Source organism: Epinephelus fuscoguttatus, linkage group LG8 (genome assembly GCF_011397635.1).
Source record: "Epinephelus fuscoguttatus linkage group LG8, E.fuscoguttatus.final_Chr_v1".
In the NCBI taxonomy this organism is placed as follows: Eukaryota; Metazoa; Chordata; class Actinopteri; order Perciformes; family Serranidae; genus Epinephelus; species Epinephelus fuscoguttatus.
Window position 1 is genome coordinate 24,647,177 of NC_064759.1, and position 26,956 is coordinate 24,674,132.

General features: G+C 40.2%; 1 protein-coding gene and 1 pseudogene across 1 annotated transcript; one reads left to right on the top strand and one right to left on the bottom strand.

Annotated features, from left to right (window-relative positions):
* The window catches only part of LOC125893479 (uncharacterized), a 119,120-nt pseudogene that overhangs the window by 10,121 nt on the left and 82,043 nt on the right, over positions 1-26,956 (top strand).
* LOC125893769 (urokinase plasminogen activator surface receptor-like) lies at positions 12,939-15,523 on the bottom strand. Its single transcript, XM_049584668.1, has 5 exons — positions 15,374-15,523; positions 14,863-14,973; positions 14,632-14,778; positions 13,480-13,590; positions 12,939-13,366 (listed from the first exon to the last, which is right to left on the bottom strand). Exons 1-5 carry the CDS (start codon positions 15,417-15,419, stop codon positions 13,164-13,166), a joined length of 618 nt encoding a protein of 205 aa, XP_049440625.1. The 5' UTR covers positions 15,420-15,523; the 3' UTR covers positions 12,939-13,163.

The following is a 26,956-nucleotide window of genomic DNA, read 5'->3' on the forward strand; positions in this document are numbered from 1 at the left end:
AAGAGAGTTCTGTGTTGTTAACGTGACAAAATACCCGCACGGGGACAAAACGCTAGACACTGGATCTGACAGAAGCCCTTCGCTATCAACAAACTCACGGATCCTTCTCCCCTTGCTCAAACAGGACCGGCACGGAAGCCTCTCCACAGAGACAATATGCCAAGACCGAGAGTGCGACAGCAAGGACGGTATTTGCACAGCGCAACACAGCCACCGTTAGAGGCAACCACCCTCTCTCAAATCCTGTGAGGTTAGCAGCACAGACTGTGTATTTGTTAGCCTTGCTAAACGAAAGTTTTCTTTTTGTATAAAGATAGAAGATAGAATTGTCTCAAAGAAGCACAGCGACAAACGCCACGCTGCTCCAAGTGGAATCAGAAAAATCACTGGGGCTGCTGTCAGCCACGACCACAGGTGGATTGTCTTAAAGAAATTATCCACGTCACCTGACCCAAGGATTCAGGTCTCCAATAGAGATATATACAATATATCTCTGGGTGGAGGGGAAGCCTAGAATGATCGAGAACTTCTAGTATACATTTAATTTTTGTAAAGAACTTTGTTCTGGTGTCTTTATATGAGCCACAGATAGGAAGAAATGTTTCTCTGTCTCCACCTGTCTCTGAGGACAGAGCTGACACAGCCTGTCTTCTCTAGGCAGTGGCAGTGCCAGTCTCTATGGCCAGGCTGTAATCCTTGTGTCTGTACATACTCAGTATGTTATCATTTTCCGATCTATCTATCCTTTGAAACACTTAACCCTCTGCGGTCCAGAACCGCACCGCGTGACCGATTTGAGACGACATAGCAGCAACACGCATGCCACGCTAAGTCTCTGTTTCATTTTGTGTGGAAAGTGCAAACTTCAACTTCAAACAAAGTAGTCAAAAATGGCCAATTACCCCCTAGACCCCATAGGCGTACAAACAGTAGCTGAGACATTTGATTTTTGTTTTTTAGTATATGCTTAAACTTGAGCTGTCTTTTTATTCAGAACCACAGAATTTCCTGAACTTTCCGTTGATGAAAAAAGACTCTATGACAAAGGATCGATCTTGCATAGCCTGAGTGTCAGACTGAAGCTCCCAGAACCTTCAGTCTGACATTGCCTCCATTGAAGGCGATTTACAAGGGGGAGGGAATTTGAGATCAACGACTCACCCAGAATCTGACGTCATTAGTATCCATGCATCGGGGGTGCCGAAAACAAGCGAGCATTGCCCGTTTAAAATGTCTCCGTTGTCATGCACGCCCAGCTGCATCGCCGTCAAATCCAGTTTAGCAGCTTCCTTAATTTAGTCTTCCATTAACGCGAGTAGTGGCGAAATACCTCAATAGCATTGTTAATGTGGTCTGTAGCATTTGTAGCGGTCGCCATTGTTGCTATCCTCACCAGTTACCCACCAGCGTACAGCTTGACATCAGTGTGGCGCTGATTGGCTAATTGCTAGACCCGCCCGGCATTCATTGGTCCGTCCATCATTTGGACGAGATAAATCGCAAATTCATTGCAGTATGCCGGACCAGAGATACAAGCCTACTCAGTTGAGTGGGCGGGGTCTATGGTCTGGAACCAGGCTAGATCTTGCAGCCTTTGGCGGGTATTTTATTGTAGACACAGCCAAGGGTGGAGCAGTGATTTTAAATGTGGGGGTGTTCCAGGGGTGGCACATGAGCACCACATCCTGCCTGCCTTTGGCTGTTTCCCTCTCCAAAATTAATGCTCCCAGACAGTATTCAGAGGTTCTTCCAACATAGAGTCGGTCATTATGAACTGAGAGTCATTCATTATGAACATGTATATTTATTAAAACAAATTTAATCTGTTATCAGTTTTTAATATGAACATATACCAAACCATATCATTGTAGGCTATCTGAGAACTGAGACAAGACTAACAAACTGATTAATCCAGGTGTGTCTGACCATTGTTGTGACTAGTACTGAGGTCAGACACACCTGGATTAATCAGTTTGTCCAATAATGTAAGACAGGAAATAAAGGAGCTGGTTTAAGTTCAGGAAGTAGTGGAGCTGGGCATAAAGCCTAAGCTTTCGGTCTGAGGACCTTCGTCAGGGTAACAGTCTGCACCTCAGAAAAAGAACAGTCTTATGTGGTTGATCAAGGCGATCGGCAACACCTGTGCTGTGCCACTCCCGCTTAGATGGGAGATGTAGTTCAAAAGCAGAGTGTGTAGTCCTCTCTGCACAGCAATAGATTTCGAGTACAGGAAACACTCCACTCCCAACCCTTTATTTAGGGGTATGCATAGATTCAATCTTCTATTTGTTATACTGTGTATATATGTATATATTTTTTTCTCTGTTTTTTCTCTATTGTCTAGTTGTTATCTGCACATGGTTCTTGTGGAGTGTTCCTGGTTTTAACAACCAACAACATAACATTTATCTTTATTAGATGGCCAAATTATCAAATTAATTTGAACCTAACAATCACATTTCTTACTATAGCCAATATTTACAAAACTAATAAGTGGTCTCATATAATCTCTCTTTGTATTAATGTACAATATGTGTAATCTCAACCCTTTCAAGTACAGTCAAGTAATGAATATCTTTCTTTTTCAGGACAACCTGGAAAATCAAAATATGTACGCTGAAAATTTCAGCATACATATTCATTCATGTGACATCATTTAATGATGTCACATGAATGGATTAAAAGTTATATGACTACAAAAACAAAAGAAAAAATTTAAAAAAAAATTAACCGGGAATTGAATTTCACAGAATTTTATTTTTAAAAAACACACATATCAACAGTTATCAATTTATCTTTATTTATCATGGAGGATTATTAGGCTATTCCTTTCTTTTCAATTCTGGCAGAAAACTATCTTGCCTCAAGTTGATCTTTGGCTGCTCCTGATTGGATGCTACCGTCAAAAAACAAAAGAAGAAGAAATAGTAGCATCTGATTGGTCGAGAGACTGACCAGAAGTTGTCATTGTTTACGTCAAGCCCATAGACTGTTTATAGACAAATTCGGTGAGCCACTTGTGTATGCTGCTATCTTGCGGCGCCGCCATTGCTGCGGTGACATGTGTCAGTCATCAATTCATTATGCTGTCATTGTGAACTGACTCTCTACAATGACAACATGTGTTTGTGTTTTGTTTTAGGTATTCAAGAATATTTTATTGATCGCCGGGGGCCTGTTTCACAAAACCAGGATAAGGGATTAAGCCGGGATATCTTGGTTATCCTGGATCAATTTATCCTTGATCCAGTTTCACAAAAGCAGGATAGGGGGAAGTGGGATATGTTTTGACATAAGTTACCATGGAGATTTATTCTGTGGAGCTAGCCTGCTCCAGACCAGGCTAAGTTCCAGGATTTATTTAATCTCATCCCTTATCTCAGTTAACTCCTTTAAATAGCTTGAGTATCCATTCACTAATGAAGCCATAGGATGGATCTGAATTGATTTATGTATAGGCAATATGAAAAAAGAATTACAGACATATTCTATTTTCTGTTTTCCTTTCATTATTATTTTTCAGCATAATCCTACAGTGTTCATTTTACGCATTCTAGGTTTGTGGAATCCTTTACAAGATGTCTGGATTCAGCCATTTTCTCCTGAGCTTCTGTATTCTAGGTAACACATTTTGCTTCTATTCAGTTTTTACTTTTTACATTTTTTACATTTTCAATTTTCCTAATGCACACTGGTGCTCTTGCAGGATACATTTTCTGCAGTTCCAGGGCTTGGCATGTAAAGATGCCAAGCAACATCCAAGGATTGGCGGGTTCCTGCCTTGTCATCCCTTGCACCTTTGACTACTATAAGAATCCACCTGAAAGACCAGATCGGGTGGTTTGGTACCAGTATGTGAACCACGGATATCCTCTAGTTTGTGACAGCTGGTACCCAAATGATGTCATTGACATATTGACATATCAAGCTATTTAAAGGAGACCTATTATGCTTTTTGCCTGGAACAGCAGAGGCCCAGACCCTTACTCCATAGCCCAAACCACCAATGGGAGGGCAATTGATCACAGACTCTCTCGCAAACACAAGGTTTGCAACTAGCTTTCCAGCAACAAGGAACTAAATGAGTTAGCACCCTGCGTCTGACCTCGCTAAACCCTGAGCGAACAGCTTCCTCGGAGTTTCACCTTTGGAACAAAGGACACAGAAAAAGACTGCAGCTGGAATCATCGTCCCAGCCTCCTTCTGCTGGCTAACAAAGCAGCACACCACCAAGTGACTCTTTCTTCCATCCACTCAACGATCGATAATGTAACAACTGGGCATAGCTTATCCCAGCTTTACAGGCTAAGCAAGACTGTTTAACTTGTTGTATGTGATTTAATGCTGTCATTGAGTTATTGTTGTGATAGTTTGCAGTGAGGTCATTGATTAGTTGGCTTCGCCAAAGCTAAGTGTTTAGTTTGCTAATACTGTTCACAAACAGATTCTTGCACACAGCTAAACAATCTCTGCACTAATCCAGACCGTTTGCATCACAAATCACATTGACATAGACTTAGTAATAAATAGGCTTTCAACAAAGCTACACCCAAACAGGCATCTCAAAGTTCCTGCTCCTTTTCCTTTGTCTTTGTCCTGACCACACGGTCAGACAAAGACCTCCCCCGAAGCCAGCCTTGATCCGGCCATTTTAGTAGTTCTCTGTTGTCAGCCATTTTGTTTTATAGGCCAAACGGCTCTTTGATCACCACACCCGCCTTTGTCTTTCTTTCTCTTCTTTCTCTCTCTCTCTCTCACACACACACACACACACACACACACACACACACACCAAACTTGTATATAGTTAGTTAGAATTTGTGTGTTTTGGTTTGCTTTGCTAGTTTGTGAATAAATATAATTCTTTGGAATCATGCCTGCTGTCTGTTTAATGTTGCACAAGAGTGAATGAATGAATGAATTATTTCCGATAGCCAATTAAATCCCAACATTTTTGGTGCCTCCGTGTGAAGCCCTAATGTGTTGACCCCAACACTCCTTTTCACCGTTGACTATCAGCCTTACATCATACAAATTTCTTGAGGGACAGGCGAGCAAAGTAACCTGCACTGCCTCATACACATGCCCAAAACATGTACCAATTCTCACATGCAACTATGCTAGCATGCCAGCCTCCAGTGAATGCAGGCAGAGTGGAAGTGCTGAGTGGAAGACTGTCTCCACAATGACATTCACAGCATCAGGTAACGACCACGGACGATCTCTGACATGCTACGCACAATTCTCTGGGAGACAGAGGCAGGAAAGGAGCATCACCCTACGGGTAACGAGTGAGTAGAAATCATAATAATTACTTTCTATCTCTCCACATTTGTACTTTACAAACAGAAAATACATGTTTTATATTTTGATATGTAGGCTTCTGGAAATAAGATAAAGTACAGCCAACAGTAAGTAGGCTGTTATCAGCGATGGTCATTTACCAGAAAACTTCTGCTTCCTTGCAGTCTCCCTCAGGCCAGCTGCCATCTTATTTAGGTTTTTGCAGTTTAATGTGGAGTTATTCAACATCACAAATCAGCTGCTGCTCCTCCACCATTGCAGAGCTTTTAAAGCCAGTGAATAAATAGAAACACAGCATCCGACAGAAGTTCAGCTCAGACGGGCAGCACTGCTTCACCTGTAGCCAGTTAGGACATTTCAGTAAATTACATTGCAGTCAAACTGACAGCCACTTGCACTGTGTTTAGTTAGGACATGGTGTTAGAGGAAATTAATTTAAAACAAATAAAGTAATCCCTTTGAGGAGTCTATTGTTTGTTTGTTTGTTGTTAAATGTTGAATAATCTTGTACTTTGTATTTTATTGTATTTTACTCTGTAAGGCGACCTTGAGTGCCATGAAAGGCGGCCAGAAATAAAATGTATTATTATTATTATTATTAGTAGTAGTAGTAGTAGTAGTAGTAGTATTTTAGAAGACAGTAAATGTAATCAGAGACTGAGAAATGTAATTTGTGACTTTGATTGAACTGTTTCCTCTTTTTACAGGAAACATGCTTTCTCGCGGCTGGTCCTTCACCACCCCCAGCAGCATCACAGGCATGAGAGGCTCATGTGTCATCATTCCTTGCACGTTCACCTACAGTGTCCCTCAGCCTTCTCACCTCACAGTCATATGGTACTTGTTCCAGAGCAACGGATACTCACCTGTGTTTGGTGAAGGACAGAGTGTTATTAGTGAGTTTAGAGGGATAACCAGCTTGATTGGATCTGTGAGTGAGAGGAATTGTAGTCTAAAGATTGAGAGGCTGGAGATGTCACACAACCAGGACAGACTTTACCCATGGATAGACAAAGACTCTATCACCTCCTTCCACAGCGTGAGCCACACACTTTTAGACAAAACATCTCAACTTATTGTTTCAGGTGAGTATCTAGATGCATTCACACCCCCTTTAATCGATTCAATACAAAGTCGAAGAAAGGCAGTTCTCCATATTACAATACTGTTTTGATCTTACAGAGCGTGCACAGGAGCCTCAGCTGAACATCACTGGTATCCCCAGGGTGGGAGAGGAGAGCACAGTCTCCTGCAATGTCCGTCATTCATGTATCTCTGATCCCCCAACCCTGATCCTAAGTGGTGTACCTGGAAACAAAGTCATTAGCGACACTCTGGTATCTGATGGGATTTGGGAAAGAAAAGTAGAGCGAACTTGGGCTGTGAAAGAGGAAGACCAAAGTGTGAAGTGTACTGTCAGCTACAGAGGTGGTCAGAGAGCCACAAGTGAGCTCAAGCTGAATGTTGAATGTGAGTACAATGACACAGTGTGTTATTTGAGTTCATATAGAAATGCCCCTGTTTATATTCAAGCCTCGCTGTTACATTTCTGCTCAGGTCCATATGACAACATCGCAATGACTGAGCGTCCAGGCGAGGTGACGGAGGGTGTGGCAAAGAGTGTCATTTGTTCTGTTTCCTACAAGTGCAAGAAAAATCAACCAACCATCGTGTGGAACTATGAAGACATGAGGATTAAAACAAGAACCAAACAGAACTCAAGCACCACCTTTATCACAGTGTCAAATCTCACCTTTATTGGTTCTCTTGAGGATCACGGTAAATCTTTGACCTGCACTGCTCAGTTTGTTACTGGGGAGACCTCAGACTCTGAAATCCTTCATATAAAACGTAAGTTCCTACATGTCATATAGAGCGATCACTTAAAGGTCCAGTGTTCAGGATTTAGGTGGATATATTGGCAGAAGTGGACGATAATATTTATTACTATGTTTCCTTTAGTGTATAATCACCTGAAACTAAACATTGTTTTATTTTTGTTAACCATGGAGTCTGCCATGTTGATCACCCTGAACGGACAAATCAAACATGAGCTCTAAATAAGGCTATTCACACATGGCACTTGGGAGAAGTTGTAGTTGGTTGGAATCTGCACCCTCACCACTAGATGCCACTAAATCCTTCACACTAGACTTTTAAAGGATTATTCAAGAAATCTGGAGTGATGTGTATTGGCTTTCTAACAGAGTCAGATGAGAAGATTAAAATCACTCTATGACTGCAGCCAGTAGCCAGTGAGCTTAGCTTAGCATTAAGATTGGAGACATGGGGAAAAGCCTTGCCTGGCTCTGTCTATAGGTTATAAAATCTGCCTTCCTGCAACTCTGCAGTTTGCTTGTTAACATGTCATGTCTAGTTTGTTAAATCTGAGCAAAAACAGAAGTTAAAAATTACTATTTTATGGGGGTAATGTGCTGGACTCCTTCTAGCCTTCAGTCTCTGCTGGTTGCTTAGCAGCTGCTCAGAGCCCACAAAAAGTTTGTGGGTGGGTAAAATGGTGAATTGTTGTTTTTGAAGTTTGGTTTATATGGATTAAAAAGCAGGATACAACATGTTATCTAGCGAGCTTTAGATGTGCTGCTAGCTGTTTTCCTGTTTCCAGTCTTCATGCTAAGCTAAGCTAACTGGCTGCAGCCTTACATTTAACCAACAGACATGAGAATGGTGGTAATATTTTCATTTAACTCTCTAATAATTTCAAACTTTTGTACTAATGATGAGACAACATTTGAAAATGATTTATTTTTTAATCGCTTGTTCTCATGTTTTTTTTTTCCCAGCATATGTGAGGGATCCATTTGAAAATGACAGTGGGTGTACTTCATCTCTCTCAACTCATCTTGCTGCCATATTATGTCACACATGTGACTGATTTCTACAGGCATCCCATCATGGCTTTTTTCTCTCTTTACAGCGCTCCACGATCTGGCTGCTGACGTCCCTTTCAGATTCACCGCCCTGACCCACTCCTGTGTGGTGATTCCCTGCAGCTTCCCATTCCAGGAGGATATGCCTGTCACACGTGGCATCTGGTCCAAAAAAAATGGGGATGTCATCTACCATAATGCCCCGTCCTATGTGGTTGACCATTTCAAGGGCCGCACCAGGATATTAGGGGATCTGAATGGGGGAAACTGCTCATTGGAGATTGATGACATCAAGCCCTTTGATAATGGGCCCTTCTGTTTCCACGCAGAGAGAGGAAATGACAGAGTCAGATACAACAATAGCTGCGTATTTGTTGTTATGAAAGGTCTGGATTAAAACTGATCCTTTATTTTTTTTTTTGTGCCAGTGCCAAGCTATTTATCTGTTGGCTTCCTAGTTGACAAAAGTCTTCTGCTTTGTGCTTCACTTGCTCAGCGTCCCCAGCAAAACCAGTGATGACCTCAGTTCCACCAGAAGTCGATGCTGGCTCAACAGTTACTGTCTCGTGTTCTGTGACACACACATGTCCATCACATCCTCCGGTGTTCTCATGGAGTGTCCCTAGCCTCACCAACAAGGTCACACAGACCTGGACGCCAGAGGGCATCTGGGAGACGACCTCCACCATCACTTTCAGGGCTGCTGGAGGAGACGAAGTCAAAAGCCTAACCTGCACCGCCAAATCCTGGCTCGGCAAGACACAAGCCAGCACAGTCCAGCTGACTGTGAAGGGTTAGTGCAACAACATTCATCTGCTCTGTTTATATCTTGCAGTGCCATCATACATTGAGTTGTGTATTTCCCGTAATACACTTGCATGTGCCTTAAATGTTCCTAACAACAGGATCAAGCATTCATCCAGCAGCCATTGCTGTGCCAGTCCTGAGCCAGTGTTTGGAGTGGTCCTCTGTAAGAGACGGTAAATACATGTCAGTTCAAAATGTGCCAATCCTGGAGATGAGTGATATCAAGACTATTAATATTATCAGTTGTTTTTTGTGTGTTAGATGTAAAAGTCAGCATTAACTAGTTCAATTTTTTTTAACCAACAGGAAGCATTCTGATGACTTGCAGAGACCACCACCTCGACCAGAGAAAAGGTAAACCTGAATGCATAATGATGACGTCATTGTAATGAGATTTCAGTAAGAACGCTTATATCCAAGGCTAATGAGGGCTGAGACATGGCCTATGACCCCTGTGGGAGCAACAGTGTATGACACATGTACAGTGTAATTGGAGCTGCAATGTTGGAGGCTTAACAGCAGATGGTGCTAGAAATAAAGGCATGGTGTTCACTCTCTTTGGATGTGCTCAGCCTGACAGAACATTTTGGGTGCACTTTCAGATTAATGCATGATCCATGTTCCTCATATCTTTTTTTTTTTTGTATAGTGATTATTCCAGCCCAAGGCCGACTGCGGATGCCTCAGTGAAACAAATAAATCACTCCCATTTTCTATGATAGTATGTCAGCTGTTTTGAAAAAAGATGTGAGGTGCACACTCTAAGACTCAATGCAAAAATGTTTTCTTTTATTCAAGTACCAACGTTTCGCCTTCATCAGCATATTACAAGACACTGAGCTACCAAACATTTTATAAGACACAGCTCTATGATGAGAGGGAGTGTCTTCAATTACAGGCACATGCCATGGGAGGAGCCGACAATCAACACAAATTGCCACACAGTTGAAACAGGAAAAAAGGCACAAAATGATCAAAGCTCAATTTCCATTCAAGTATAATCTTAAAGACTAAAAAAGACAGAACATGGACAATTGGAAAGTACAATTCAAAAACACTTACATTCTTTTCAGTTATCAAAAAGTAGTAGACAATAAAAAGTATCATTATCTTAAATACAGCCAGATCAGGAAAAGGATAATGCATTTAAACACCACTTAGTGGAAAGTGGGAAAAGACTGCAAAAACAATTGTTAGGACTTTGAAATAAGACATCTAAATATATGAAACATAATTGTAAAGGATTAAGTACAAAAATATTAAATTTTGAATACAATTTTAGAAAAATAATTTTTAGTAAAAAATTAAATTTGGAAAAAATCTACTTACAATAGTAATGGTAGATAATTGAAATAGAAAAAAGTTAAATTTTAGGAATTTTGGAAAAATGTTTAAGGATTTAGAACAATCTACATAAAAGGAAGTTAAGGACATAGGACAATCTAGAGTCAAAGAAAAGGTTTAAGGTCAAACTCAACATTAAGGCCACTGGGAGCAAGAGTATTTAAAGTATAGATCTATACTTTAAATACAGATGTCCTTAATGTCCTTTTATGTAGATTGTTCTAAATCCTTAAACATTTTTCCAAAATCACTGAGGACATGCACCCTGTGTTTCCACCAAAAACAAAGTAAATCTGTCTCAATTCAAACTTTCACAGGAGATCACTATGGGATAGATTATCCAGCTAAGTATTACTAAAAATGAACTCAAGATCATTTTCTTATTAGTCTAATATCATGATGAGCTGTAACATGATTTACTAAAACTTTCTCTTCACTGAAATGTCCAGGAGAAACCCTGAAAACAGGAAAAGACCTCCAAGGCCAGAAAAACGGTCAGCAGACTGGTTGTTTTACAAACAGGACAAATACAGTAAACCTATACTGACAAGTACTAACACTGTGCTTTCCTTACAGGGGGTCCATCTGGAACCGAATCTCCCGGTAAGAACACCCAAAAGTTACCTTTCACTTTTAATCCTGAGATGAAGGGCCTCATGTTCAGTAGCAGAGGGGGGGCAAAATTGGAGTGGAGGTAATATGGAAAGCAAAAGCCATACAACATTTGCAAATTTGCACATACTGTATTCTGTCATTGTTGTTATCTATTATCATTTGCTGACAAAGTTGTTTATTTGTGTTGATTTGCCATTAGCTCTTCTCTTGTTAGTAATAAATACAAAATGGAACCTTGCCTCAGGCACTGAATATGCTAGGTCCAGCACTGCTCATGTTTGCATTTCTTTCCTTTTCAGCAGAGCAGAGGATGGTCGTAGTGGATGGAAAGGTGACAATGAAACCAGGTAGGTGATTTTTTTTTAGACTTCAACCATTCTCACTCTTCAAGTTTCTAATAATTTAATATTTAATCATTGCTATTCTTACAGGAGGTCATTCTGGAGCAGATTTTCAAGGTGCCAATTTGAACCTTTTGTTATTTAATCAGTTATATCACTGGAAAAATACCTGTTTTTATGAATATAAATAAAATATGTATCACCCTTGCAGAGGCCAAGGCAACACTGCGGACCTCAATGTTGGCTATGTGTAAGTGTTAATCAATGCTTCTCTACATACTGCATCACACGACCCTAATAGTAAGCACAGCCTAAAACTGATACTCTGTGACTTCCTCCTCCTCCCATAGAAACAACACCACCACTGTAAACTGAAACTCAAATCTCCAAGCCACGCTGCCCATCCCCAAAGCAGTGAGTTTTACTAACACAGCTGTTCCCTGCTCGTTAGAATCACACACCATTGTGTATCCTTTAGCTCTACATTAATTATACATTTCTTTTTATGTTTCTGTTTGATATAGTACTCGGAGAACTCCTCCTCACAGGCCTGAGGTCAGTAGTGATGTGGTGGTAATGTTCAAATCAAATGTAAATAAAAGATTTGCCTGCTGTGCTTTGTTTGTTTGTTTGTTTGTGAATCCCAGTTATAAAAATAATTGTTACATTTATGCAAGATAGGCTTATTATTTGTTTCTGCCAAGTGGTGTGTATTTTTGAGCTCTTGTCATGGCTGCCACCTTGATATTCCTGAGTCATTTCACTCAGTTAGGAACCCTCCTAAGCAAAAAGGATTATTCGACCGCACCCTCTGTTACCTGTGTGTTTGCTGTGTGCCTACCTGGCCAATTGTCTAGTTTGGCTTACTGTCATTTTGCCTGCTCCCAGCCTGGTCAAGTTTACCTTTCTTCTTGCTTGTATCTTTACCCTCGCTTTAACAATAACCCACTGAAATCGTCCTGCTGCCTCGACTTCCTGCATATGGGTCCTTCTCTTGGTGTCCCTTTCCCTCTACGTTGTGACAGCTGGTCCAATCCACAGTGTTGAAATACTGTAGTATTAATACTGCGGCAATGTACTCTGATCAGTGATCAATCCAAAGAGAGATTCCACCTGACAGGATGTTACCTTCTGCATAGCATACAATTGTGTTTCCTCTTCTGTAGATCTCCTTTGATGCATTTAATAGACAACCTGCTTTCTGGGTCATGAGTCAGAGGGTGGAGGATGGCAACATCCTCAGTACTTGCCTCACCAGAAATAAAACTAGAAGATATTATAATTTATTCCAATTTTCCTCATATTTGCTGCAGGATTACCACGTGTATGGCAACTACTGAGTTCTTCAAGACATCTCGGAAACATCACGTCCCTCCAGGATCACTTTGCTCTTATTATTCATTTACATGATACTGCACAGAACATGTATATTTACAGGGTGGGGGGGCGATTTTCATTTTGCATTTAATCTTCATTTACTTCATTTACAGAAAGTGTATCAGCTGTCAATTAACTGATTTTTTTTGTACCTGTTCAACACAATAAATATGCTTTTCTCTGGAGGGCCCTCTCTCTACGTATTATATTTATATGAGATGAAGATTAGATTCAGTGCATTCAAATATAATACACAGCAAAGTTGAGGAATTTGTTATTTATTGAGCATTTTATCAGTATCATCAGAATGATTTTGATAATTGAAATTAAAAATATGTTTCAGGTTAAGCACAGCACTCTTGGCTAAACTGTCTCACTCATCAGGTAGAAAGATAAGGCCACGGGTGTGTAAGCACTATGAGGCCATGTGAAGATGAGAAGAAAAGCTGTTTGCCACGTGCTGCAGTGATGCTGCCATCTCCACCACTTAAGAAAACACGACCAAAGAGACCAGTGGTGTCAGCAGGAGCAGAAGTCCAGCACTCGTGCTGCTGGCGCTGTTGCAGAAGTTCCCCTGACAGCAGCTAACTTGTCCTCCAATGGCCCCTGATATCTGTGCAGACACTGTATTTGAGCAGACCAACTTGGAGGCACAGCCTTTCAGGGTCACCTTGTCATTTCCTATATTCACTGAGAGATTGAACATAATGTTAGTGTGTGATCTGTCAGTTTTAATACAGCATCCCTCTGAGCAGAGGGAATATGTGGAGCAGAGTTAGATGTTTATATCATAGGCCGGTTACCTTTTGTTGAGATGCAGTAGTCCTCATTCCCGTCACAGTTCAGAGTTGCGGTGCATGATTGTCCATCACAGGTGAAGCACTTTTTGCCGTTTGGATTGGATTTGGTGGGCTCTGTAATACAGAACATACATTGTTCGTATTAGGTGTAGAGGGGGATTGAGGGGTGACTGTAATGTCCTGTTCTTCTTCAGTGCATTTTTAAATCCCTTTTAATGGACTTTTGTTGGTCTTTCCCTGCTGATGAGCAGCTTACATATGAACAGATATACAAAATCCACCTAATGGCCAGAATAAATGTTGGCACTGTTCATTTCTGCAAACCACAGATATGTTACATTTCTACATTTGTTTAGTGGACACATTGAAACTATGTTTCAGCAATGCTGTGGTTAACATGTGATTAGGTTCAGGAACAAAACGTCAGCTCATATACAACGGCACTTTAGAAACAGTGATGTGTTAGCCTGCATATGAAATGTACAAATGTAATGTATCCATGGTTTGCAAAAATGTACAATGCCAACATTTTCTTCTGGCAACTGAGATGCCAGTTGTCTGTTCATGGACTGATGATGTGATGATTTTGAAATACAGGAAAATGTGACTCTTTTTATAGTAAGCTATGTAACAGGTAAGGTAATAAAACAAAATTGATTTAAACCTGGAAATTCTGTCTGTCTGCCTCTCTCTCACACACACTAACTGTATTGTGACAGTTGGGGGTATCTTGCCCGTGGGCTCTACTGTAACAAATGGTGACTGACAGAAAAGTAATCTTCCTCATACTGGCTCTGGTCTTGGAATTTGAGTCTCCTTGTGTCTCTTTCTACATCTGCTCCAAACATATTGTCTCAGGTTCTGATAGATGGACTGGCATCATCACTTCTCAATACCTACATTCACATTGTCTGTATGGAACAAGACATAAATAAATGTATCTGTTAAAAATGTATTGGCTTAGTCAGTAAAATCACAGGTATTGTAAAATAATAAAACAAGTCATGATTTGATATCTGAAACATGAACTTTTACAGTCTGTAGTTTTCAGTTTTTAGAGCTTTTTGTTCATGCGACTAAATGTCACTTTTCAATAAAAACAGCTCTCAGTGCAGAGACACATCTAAATACTAACAGACAATATAAGAAAGTTACCGGGGGCAGGTTGGGCATTGCAGAGCTCCGAGGTGCAACACTTGCTGGTAACTACGGTTTTGTCGATCCCAAAGTTGATTGAGGCCTCAACACACTCTTCAGCCACAGCACAACCCTTTGAGTTGATGACAGGAAGTTTTGAGCCACCTGAAAGAAAAGAGGAACCTTTGTAAACTGGGCCAGCGCTAAGCAGTTTTATAATAAAAAATAATGCACCACAAATGGCCATACCTTTGTATCCAGTGACTCTCGTTGCAGCACACTGTGAAGGACATTCTTTTATTGTGTCTGTGCAGGTTCCTGAGGCTCCCGGTATACACTCGTAACATTTCAGGGAGTAGGCTGAGAAAACACAAAACTAGTTAAAAAATGAAAATATAAAATTAACATTTTATTCCACAATGAGTGGACAAAATCTTTTTAACATCTTAACTCTGAAATTAATTCATCAAAATTATGAGCACAGCTGCAAAAATATGTATCAAGGTGGATGACAAGTGCCATTCAGACAGATGTTTGTTTTTTAACTACAGCAGAATATAGAGAACGCCAAATCATCTGTGTACAAACTGCAGGTGAGTAACAAAGAGCAACAAGTAATTACACACAATACTGTCATTTGGCATGTGACCGTAAGTGACACATCTGTAGTATTTGTAAAGGTAAATGTGGTCATAATAAATTATAATCATTTCCTTAAAGATCAAACAGTTACGCAACAAATAACAGAACAAAAACTTGCCTTTAGGGAGCAGCACAACACCCAAGATCAGCGTGAGGAGATGCATTTTGTGATGGCAGGACACGACTGAGTGTGAGTTTGATTTTCCACAGCTATAAGTAGTTCTCCTGAGAAGGGGTTGTCTTCATCCTCAGACCACTCCCTAGTCTCTCCTTGGCAGTGACTAAATGTGATACATATGGAAGGTCTTGTACATTTACATGAAATTAAAGTGATATGCTATCTGATTATGGGGCAATATTTGAATTACCTTCAACAAAAGGCCGTTAACTGAGGCGGGGTGCGGTTACCTGCCAGCGTTTGTTTACAGGCAACTGAAGAGTGAGTGCAGTGAGCTGTGCCGGTGGTAAATGTTTAACTTTTATCATTTATCAACAGTAGTGTGCTTTCTACTGCTTAGTGCCGGATAAAAGCCCCAACAGACGGATCAAAATATACATACATACACAGAAAGACAGACAGAACCAGTGAAATATTGTTTGTTTGTTTGTTTGTAATGAACCTCAAGATGCCAACGCCCAGAGCAACGACGACTGCAAACACATAGATAGCATTAGCTTATTAAACTAATGATATTTTTAGCAGTTAGAGTGTTGGCTGCATTTTTGTTTTTCCTTTCTTTTGTTTTTGTATAACTTGGATTTGGCTGTGTTGGTTCTTAAACTGTGTGCAATAGAAATCCGATTGATGCCCCACAGCACGACGCTTTTTGTGTGTGTTGGGGCGGCACTTGACTCGCGTCAATGATGCCGCCAGTGTGTTTTAACCTTAATCCTCCCAACATCTCTGCTCTGTAATGTTTCTGTCGGCACTGGAGGAGGTTTCTGGATGATCTAATTCACATGTAGGTTCAATTAAACTTCTCACTGGATCTTCTTCTTGCTGGGTGAGTGGCTCAAACCATTATACACAGGGATCTGTTAATCAGTGTTAAATAGTTTGTAACTTAATCAGAGGAACAGAAAGGACAGTAATACTTTAAGAATAACTATACTCCAATGATTCCAGCAGAGACAATGATGAGGCTGCTCTGTGCTAAGGGTTTATTTTCTTTTGCTGCTGCAGTTACTTCTCTGAAGTTTGATCACTAGTGACACGCACTCACAGTACCTAAGGGTGTATGCTGAACGAAAAAAAACAAGCCCAGTCAAGTAAAAAAAATAAGTCTTCCTCGAATACACGTAACAGCAAATCAAATTCAAATCACTTCAAGCTTTATGTGAAGTTTTGACATTCCCAAATTTTGAGTCACGCTTGCTGGGGTGGTGTGATGCTCAGAACTGTTAGAAAAGTAATCACCCCAGTTAATCTCATAAAAGCTACAAAAAAAAAAAGCTGTAGATAGCCCTAAAAAGGGAATAGGCTGCTAGAGATGATATGTATGAACAATGCAAATGTGGTTTTGATAAGAAGCAAGGCTCCAAGGATCGGCATGAGCTCTTCTGGGAGGAGTCTCGGGATGAGCTCAAATCTGACCTTTAAGTTATAGTGGCTGTCATTTGACTTCAGTTCTGCTTTGAAAATGTAAATGTTTACTTGAGGTAGGTCATCATGGTGAACACTAAAGGTGTTTTCACCCTTGGTCCTTTTTAAATGAACTGAACTCAGTCCTCTTAAAGTGGATCAAAAAGTGGGCAGACGACTTTGAGGTCAACTTCAGCTCTGTGACGGGCCTCAGTCCCCTTTCTGTTCACACTACAGCCTACATATTGATGTAGTTTTGTTTTTACTTTGACGTGACACTGCAGTGCGGTTATGAACTTAAAATTGGAGGAAAACCTTAGCGCTTCTGTGCATTGTGGACAGTTGCTGTTTGATGCTTTCCTTGTTCCATATCTGTAGAAGTGCAGTTGCTCCATCGTCAGACCAGAGTACTCCCCGTCCACTTGTCGTGCTGTCGTTACTTGTGGCCATGATTCTGTTGTGTTTATTATGCGTCCCACTGAAATAGAGTGTGATCTGTGTATGGCAAGCCTGGAGGGTTACAATACAATAGCAAAAGGCAGAGTTGGACCCGCAGCGTTTCGTGTTCACAAGGCACAGGTTAAGTGAACCACAGTCCTCTTTCACATGAACCGACAATGTGAACACAAAAAGAACAGAGTCCCTTTTCCATTGGTCCACTTTAAGAGGACTGAGTTCGGTTCAGTTAAAAAGGACTAAGAGTGTTTTCACACTTGGTCCTTTTCATCCCTCTGAGTGAACTAAGACTGTGATTCGGCATTTTTTGTGCTTATATGAACACTCCAAGAGAACTCAGACCCCCCTGAAGCTTCAAGTCCACAGTGTGGTTCAGTTAACCTGTGCACTGTAAACACAACATGCTCCAGGTTCACTTTGCTCTTTTGCCGTTGTATTCAGCCCTCTAGATCACATGCTGTTGCACTGGGACACTTGAAAAAAACTGACAAAACCACATCGGCCTGTGACGCTAGCAAGGATGTGAAATGTAGAATACATGAAATGGTAACAGTCTACACCACAGAAACGCTAAGGTTTTCCTCCAGTTTTAAGTACATCTGAAAGCAAGGGGCTTCATAACAGCACTACAGTGCTATGTCAAAGTAAAAACAAAACTTTATCAATATATATTATATACGGGCTATAGTGTGAGCAGAGAGAGGACTGAGGGCTGGCTCAACAGGTGCTGTCAGAACTAACACCTAAGTTTCATTTGTCAGGAAAACAAAGTCACAAAGGTGAAAGCACACACAGAGGTTTGTGGTGTTGTGTTCTTTTCGGGGAAATGAAAGCTACAGACCATGTAAATATGGTCATTCCACATTGCCTGTTAACTCTTACATTGCTGAAGTGAGCTTGGTGTGAAATGTTTTAAGGCAATAAATCAGTAAAGACTTGAGAATGCAATAAAATAATTGTCTTTTTCACTTGTTTCCTTTTGTTTCAGGATAATTGACAACTGATCTTTTTATTGATGTTTGAAAGAAATTTTAAAAAATATATATACAGAGTTCTATATCTTTATGTCTGCATCATCAGTACACCAAAACGTCAGTTACAACATCACAAAGTCAATAATTGCTCGCAAATGAAAGAAGCGATCACATTTTGCTTTAACATGTGTAGACAGCTGGTTTTCTCGTCCTTTCTTCCCACTGCTGTGCAGGCTACGGCTGTTCAACATGGCAGGAGTGCGCAAGTGACTGACACGGAGTGTGTCTGCAGGTTTTTTCATTCTCACCAAAGCCTACGGAAGGTTTCCTGCTTTATATCTGACTCTTCACCACAGATTGGGCTTACAGTTTCACATATCCCTCCAGTACGGTGCAACAAGAGTCTCGACTTTCAGTGCCACATTTTTGGTGATGTGACCTGATTACTGGACATAACAGCTTGCAACTGCTATTATATGTAACAGCAGGTCAATCAAGGTGTTAGCAGAGCAGGCGGCTGTATTCGGAGAGAGCCGAAGACTTTTTCACCCCGTCCCAGATACGGGCTGCGTAGTGAAACCTGTAAAACCAGACCAGAACTTGTATTCACCTCGATGAAACCAGTGTTTTAATGGAGTTTTTTGTAAGAATATACTGTATATTTTTGAGCATTTTGCCATTAGCTGATTTGTATAATACAGAGGCAGGCAGGAAATGTGTGGGAGTTGCTGAGCATGACACAACAACAGAAATGCTTCAAGATCTCTGGATTACTAGTGCACCCCTTTTCAAATGCACGGCCTGTTTCATTGGCAGAAAACTTACTTTTTAATACATAATGTTCTACTTGTAACTACAAAGAGCATTGTTGTACTTACATGCCTTTTGTGTAAAGATCCAGTGTGTAGGATTTAGGGGGATATGTCACAGAAATGGAATATAAAGTATAAGAGTGGCTCCTCATTTATGGAGATGGACATGTCCACTGCCATGTTTTTACAGCAGCTCAGAACGGACAAACCAACCACTGGCTCCAGATAGAGCCATTTGCATTTTCACATTTTCACGTCGGCCACCGTAGTCAGAAGCCCATCTGTGATGAGCAGTGTCAGATAAACACTGACTACGTTTACAAGGTCTTTAGTATCCCGGTTTTGAGGCTTATCCCGGTTTTGAGCATATCCGGAATATGATGTTTACATGGAAAACAGAGAAACCTGGTTATTCATATCCCTGTATACATGATAAATACCAGTAACCCGTTTTCTGATCACTGCATCCAATCTGCGCAGGCGTGTGTTACATCTTTTACATCTTTTGTTTACAACGGATTGAGCGGGAAATGTGATATATTTATTATATTTAGAAGTAAGACAAAAATGAGACCTCTGTGGCTTCTAGCGGGCTTAGCGTTAGTAAATACTCACGTCGCATTACAGCTATAGCTCATCCACTTCATCTTCAGCAATGGGAGGAGAGAGCAACAACAAATATTGAATACGTCACCAACTTTGATAGGTATTCGGCTGTCACTGCCACCACGCAGTACAAGGCAACAGCGGATGAAAATACGTAGCCGTGACTGGTGGGATAGGATCGTTCTCATGGAGTTTACAGATTCAGAGTGGAGAGAAAACTTCAGAATGAGTAGGGCATCCTTCAGCCAGCTGTGTGACGTAGTTGAACCATTCATGAAACCGGGATAAGGCGTATACATGCTCCAGTATCCCGGCTTCTAACGGAGTACTCCAGGTGGCAAAACCGGGTTTCTTGAAACTGGGAAAAGGGTATAACCCAGTTTCTGAATTCGGGATATTGTGTTTACATGCACAAACACAAAAACGGGATACGTAAAAAAACAATCAAAACCGGGATACTAAAGACCTTGTAAACAAGTCAATGATTTGTACAGTGAAAATGCTTTTTTTGTGTGCTTTTATCAGTTTATATTAACAGGTCTGTTTTTGTGGAGAGGTGGAGACCTCTGGGGATAATTTGGCTCCCGCTAAAAACCTCCTAATCATCTGAATCAGAAAAAGGCGAGCACACATCAAGTTATCAAAGAAAAAGGGTGAGTGCCCATATGGAAAAGATATAGATAAATCTTATAAAGTTTGTATCTCTTTTGTCTGAAACTTGTATGTAATGCATACGACAGTGAAACCAGATATAAGATCCTTATTAAATTTGTACAAAATGAAACTTGTATGATTTGGGTACTTATAAGAACATTATATGACAGTAATTCCACATACAATATCTTTAGTAGAAAAATGTAATATCAAACTTATATGAGTTGGACAATAATCAGTGAAACTAAACTCTTGTAAGTATTATAGAAAATACTTACAAGATTTACTTGTGGTGCCACAAACAACATAATCTGATAATAAAATTGAAGGGAAAAGCATATGAGTTGACTGAAAGCAGGTTTTCAACATGTAATGACAAAGGACTGTTAAAATGTTGTTAAGTTTAGCATTTTTGCAAAACCAGGCATCATATTCCTCTCTCTAAACTAATTAATTTTCCTAAAATTATTACATGGGTAATATTGTTTAACATTTTAGGAGCAATTATATCCAATAAGTTAGGAAAAATGATTAAATCAACACAGCAAATATTCCCTGTCAAATGTATTCAATGTAACACAGAGATTGAAAAAGACTATTCATCCCATTCTTGTAGAAATAATTATATATATATACTATAGATGCAACTCTTAAGAGGTGGCACGGACCCAACCCTCCAGCATTGGCATCACAATCAATGCCAAGATCACAGAGCTCCGTGCCAAAAGTAAAGCATCCCCTTAAATTGAGCTTTGTTGCTGTTTGTTGTTTGTTGTGTAATTTCAGTACTCAGACTGTTGAAAACAAACACACTGTTCCATGTGAAATGATTATAGTTCAGCAGTGGTAAATATTAGTCAATATAAGTGACTATGCCTAATTTGTTTTGCGAATAAAGTTCGCTGAATTAAAAATTTGCCTAACAGCCATTTTTTCAGCATTACGGGTATTGAAAGACAACATTTATAGACTGCATTTATGTAATTTGAATGGTAGAAAGCAGTTGTTCTGGGAGCTGACCAAGCAGTTAGTGCATTGCTAGTTTGTTACACAGTTTGATCCAATTGCAGTAGTAAAGGGACAAATTAACTCTTGTCACTTTCATATGTGAGTCATGTGTTTCTTATGACAGAAACTTATATGAAACTGACTGTATAGATTCATATATATATAAAGTATGTATTTTTTATAATCTTATTTCAAATTTCATAGGCTGACATTTAAGACTTCTTATAGAAAAAACATAAAGAAAACATAGTTTATCATGACATTATATCCCTTAACATACAAAAAAACTATATGTAATGGTACATATTCATATATGTTTTCATAGCCTACTGGTTTTTTATTAAATGACATATAACCAGCTCGGTGGCCTAGTGTCCACCCTGAGACTGGGAGGTCATGGGTTCGATCCCCGGCCGGGTCATACCAAAGACTATAAAAATGGGACTCATTGCCTCCCTGCTTGGCACTCAGCATCAGGGGTTGGAACGGGGGGTTAGATCACCACATGATTCAAGTGTGGAGAACAAATGTCACACACTCAGGTGTGTGACAATCAGTGGAACTTTACCTTACCTTTAATGAGCTTATATAAAGCATATAAAGAAAGCATAATTCCCCTGCAAAATATATTGACTTTACATACAGAAAACATATATATACAATGGTATTTGTTCATATATGTAAAGCATATGTCTTTAAAACAGACATATAGGAAAAACTTCAAAAATTATATGTAACATGTATGGAAAATATACTTTGACATGTACTTTCCTTATATACCGCATACATAGATTTTACATGATTCTTATGTAATTCTTTTTATTTTCTTGTATGAAAAAAATGCAAAAGGGGCCACTTTCAAGAGTAAATCATATAAGCCTTATATGATGCACAATACATAAAACACAAACTGAAGGTGATGGAACTTCTTATAAGTTTTTTCTATTTCTTTTCCATATGGGTGCACCTGCACCATAACGTCGTAGGCAAGCCGCCCACTTCCGACATGCCAAACAGCATGACCCATGTTCAGAGAGATTTTGGTGAGGTGACGGTGACGTGTCCCCCTCATTCCCGATGGAAATTACACGCTTAGGCGACTGGGATTAGCTGTTTGGTCATTTGTATTAGCTCAGAGTTTTTAGAATTTGGATTACAGTGGCTTTAGTCACCAAACCCAAACTGAAACTAAAAGTGAGTCGATTTTTTTTTGGCCATTTTGCCTTTAATGGATAGGACAGGTAAGCGTGAAGGAGGGAGAGAGAGAGGGGGGGGATGACATGCAGCAAAGGGCCATAGGCTGGATTCGAACCCGGGCCGCTGCAGCAACAGCCTTGTACATGGGACGCCTGCTCTACCACTAAGCCACCGACGCCCCAGTGAGTTGAATTTTAAGGAGTGTCATGGTGGGCAAATAGTTAAGCAACAAACCACAACATTTCACAACATTTACTGCACATTACACCCCTCTTCATCTTACACCATGTTTCCTGTTTCTCTCTATGCTGTCGACTGTCAAGTAAAGGCAATAATGCTCAAAAAATAAATCTGAAATGTCCCCACATCCCCAGTGCAAATAATCCCCTTACTGTTGAAACATTTCTATTATTGTGTGTGGTTGATTTATGTTGTCTTTGTCCTCTAGCACCAATGAGTGGTACGCAAATGAAGTTCATGTTATTATAAGCGGAAAGTGAGCAAAAGAAAATGTGGTGTTTACCAGTTCTTCTCGGTGAGGATGGTGTGCGACAGCTGACAGTGGGGCATGGCCAGTATTTGGCTGCGGAGTTTTGAAACCATGGTGGAGAAGGCAGGATGCCCTCTGTATCCCGGGAGCAGGGAGAAGAGCGGGTATGTTCCTGAGCCTTAACACAGTACAGATTAATTCCCATTTTACACGATATACAAGAGGACAATTGAGTTTTGCCTTGTGTGACAATAAATTTTGTATAACCTGCTTTAGTCAGATTATTGTCCCCGTCATTCTCCTGCATAGGAAGGAGGAACATGTTGACTTCAGTTGACAGGTAGTCCTGCCCCAAGCCAGGGAAGATATTGCAGTCCAGCATGGACAGTGTACCTAAAATGAAACCACATATTCCCAGTCAAATCTCTACACAAAATACTAATCATATTCACAGTATTGTCCCAAGCCATTCACACTGGTTTTTCCATTTAAACTCAGTTTCAACCATTAAACATGATTTGCTCCTAAAAGTAACCACCAGCGTGGACAGAACATAAATATGTATGAGGAGAATATTCAAGTAGATTTGAACCTTTGTATTTGAGATGAGAGTGAGTCATTAATTTGTCCACCACCATGTGCATGTTCTTCAGATTCCTTGGGCAAAAATCATCCCGTCTGGCCTTATTCTGGAGGAACACTGGAGGAATTTAAGGAAGCGATACTTTCATTTTGATATCACTGAACCTGGTTGGCGTGTCATTTTTTGTGTTTCTGCATTAAAAAGTCACCTATATGAGGATAGTACTCCGCTCCATCGTCATTGCCTGAGGAGCCAGTGCTGTCATGGCTTGCAGATGGAGTGGAGGGTTTCAGCATCTCAGCAGTCTGAAGAAACCTATCCACAAACATTATGTTTAAGTTCCTGTGTGGTAAGAACTTCTGCATTCACCAGGGAAAAGTTGAAAAGGTTGGGTAATTAAAGCTGGGGTAGGCAATTTCATTTTGGTGTAATTTGGGCAAAAATCCCACAGTAAACTTTGAGTCTTGTGAGAGAAAACTAGACTTGTGCACCTCCTCTTGACTGTTTTCAGGCTTTAGCAAATCTAGGTCATGACGGGAGACTTTGGCCAATCAGCAGTTCCTACTGGCTGTTCTAAAAACGCAGATGTGCGTGCACTGACGTCCTTTCTGTGAATGATTTATTCCTGATTCAATGGCAGAGAATCCTGCACAGAAAGTAACTATTCCAGCATTTGTAACAACTGCCTACACTGCAAAGCAAATAAGAAAGGAAGATGGATTTATCAAAAAGAGTCTGAAAATAAACCAAATAAAACAAAATCTTGTTAAAAGTTGCTAAAAATGTTGCGAACAGTTTATCCTTCTGCCAACTAGAGCCAAAGGCTCATGGCTGTGACTTCAAATTCACATTTATGTAGCTAATGTTAGCTAGAGCCTTGAATTACAACCTGTCCCCTGCCTTATTTTACACTGCTACCCAACCCAAGTTCACCCAGCGAAAACACCAGCTCTGAGGTCAGCAAACTTTCTGTTGCTACGGTTACACAGGTCAGACCCACTGCTGCTGCTAGCCACAAGCCCGCTAAAACATCCAGCACTGGGGGGTTTTGTGCTGGCTAAATTCAAACTACTCCGGCCACAAACCAAAGGTGCGTTTGCAGAACTGCTGCCCGCTCTCCTCCCAGTGGCGGGGAGCGAGAAAGAGAGTGTGGGGTAAGAGGGGACCAAGTGAATGCGCTTCCTCAATTCCACAATGGTATAATTACATAAATTAAACACTGGGTTACTGTATAAATGGTGTGCATATGCCCCTAGGTGTCTGTGGGGAGGACAGAGCAGGGAGCAGCAGGAGGAGGGTTGATTTTCAGCCTTTTTCTTTCTTTATTGTTATTCCCAGATTTCTGCCTACCCCAGCTTTAATCATCTTATAATATACATTCGCACATGTAATATTATTTTTAGACATGCTTGAGAAAAAATGCCCTTGAATTTCTAAACTTTTAAAGATATACAAGTTGTTACATTTGGTTTAAATGAATTTATATACTCTCCAAGCCAATATAATCTACTATCTAGCTACTACCCTGCTGATTAGAATCATCATCATAAAGTTCAGTTGTGTAGAGTCACATTAGGGGAAGTATTCACATGGAACGTTCCCTGCGTATACATGGCAAGTCATTGTCAACAGGCCTGGCTCCTGTATTTGCTGTTTACAAAGCCAATGGAAAGATAAACATTATTGAGCTTATGAAAAAGCAGAAGACAAATACCCTCTCAAGATACAAGATGAAATGCTCAACATTCCTGTGTATGTGGGAAAGGGAGCTTTGAGAGCTACCCTCTTGTTTTGTTGCCTGAGCAGTAACCATATCACAGATTCATTGCAGATAAGCAAGTACCAACCTGTAAAGGTTTAAGTCAGTAAACCAGTCTTGAACCACAATGACTACATGGCACACTGTAAACAGGAAGGCGGCGATCTGAAGTGACTGTTAACAGATTATGCAGAGAGAGATCAAACAGTTACATGTGAATGTGTGCGTCCAGAAGAATTAAAATGACCAATAAACTGTCACTGAACAATGAATCAGAGGACTAAAGGCACATATTGGTCCCCAGAGGTTATGCATCAGTATTAACATAACACAACAAGTGTTTTCACCCACTGCCATCTGCAGGCCAGACACTGACCTGCATCTCAACGTATGTGAGGGAGGTTGTACTCTGGAGGCAACTTCGATCGTTGTTGATGAGGTGCTCGAGAATAGATGGGCTGAGCATTGGCTGAGGAAACAAATAAGGCAGTTACACCCAACTGATCAATCCTCAACCAGCTACAGTGTTTTAAAGGCTAGCTGTCATTTCTTTCTATTCCAAAGTCACACTTCAACTCACATAGTTCATAACAAATTAAAAATACATCAGAAAAACAAAGAACAACTCACTGTATCCACAATACATCACTCATACCTGTGTATCCAAGAAGATGACTCTCTTCTGTGTGATGAAGAAATCAATGCCTGTGCTCTGGTTTCCTCCTCGTTCCTTGATTTCTTGAGTCTGGGCTCTGAATACATAACCCCTGTGCAAACAAACATACATTACATCAGTTTAAGTCTCACTGCACTGGTTCAGCTAAATAAAAACAACTGCAATTAACAAATGCATGCTGTGGATACAGTGAAAAGTCTGCATGAGAAATGAACTTAGTACTTGTGTAGTACTTTGAATTCTTTCTAAACAAATCAATTTTAGATTTTAAACAAATTATAACCAGCTGAAACACTCCACATTTCTCTACAGAAGCAGATGGTATGTTATATCGACTTTTTGTTCAGCAAGAGTACCGTCACTTTTTAGTGGTGTTTTTTTATCGAAGGAGAACTGCAAATCATACAGAATTACAACTGAAACAATACGTTTACTTCCATTTTTCTTATCTTTTTTTAACAAAACATACATCACTTCTTATTTGGAGTTTTAAAAGACAGAATTTTGCTGCTGATTTAAAGCAACAGAAATGTACTATTGGTTTGTGTTACTGGTTTTGGTAATTCAATCTTTCATCTGTGAGCATGAGCTGTTGTTGAACACTGCTTCTATTCCAAATGAACAATATAAATAGTAAATTACCAGAAAGACAAAGTGGGGCTGACAGTAAACTCCTAACAAGACAACTGTGTTAGGTCTGGGTGATTCACCAACTTTTATATTCAGGTACGATTTTGGCTTCCAACAATTATGAAAACAAGATAATGGAGGTAAGACGTTAATTGTGCTCAATTCCATTTTGCAATGATGATCTCATTTTGTCACGCGTTGTAAATGCAGCACAAACTCCCTCTCAGCCAGGCTGGGCCATGTTTACTTTACCTCAAGCCTTTGGTCAACAAGA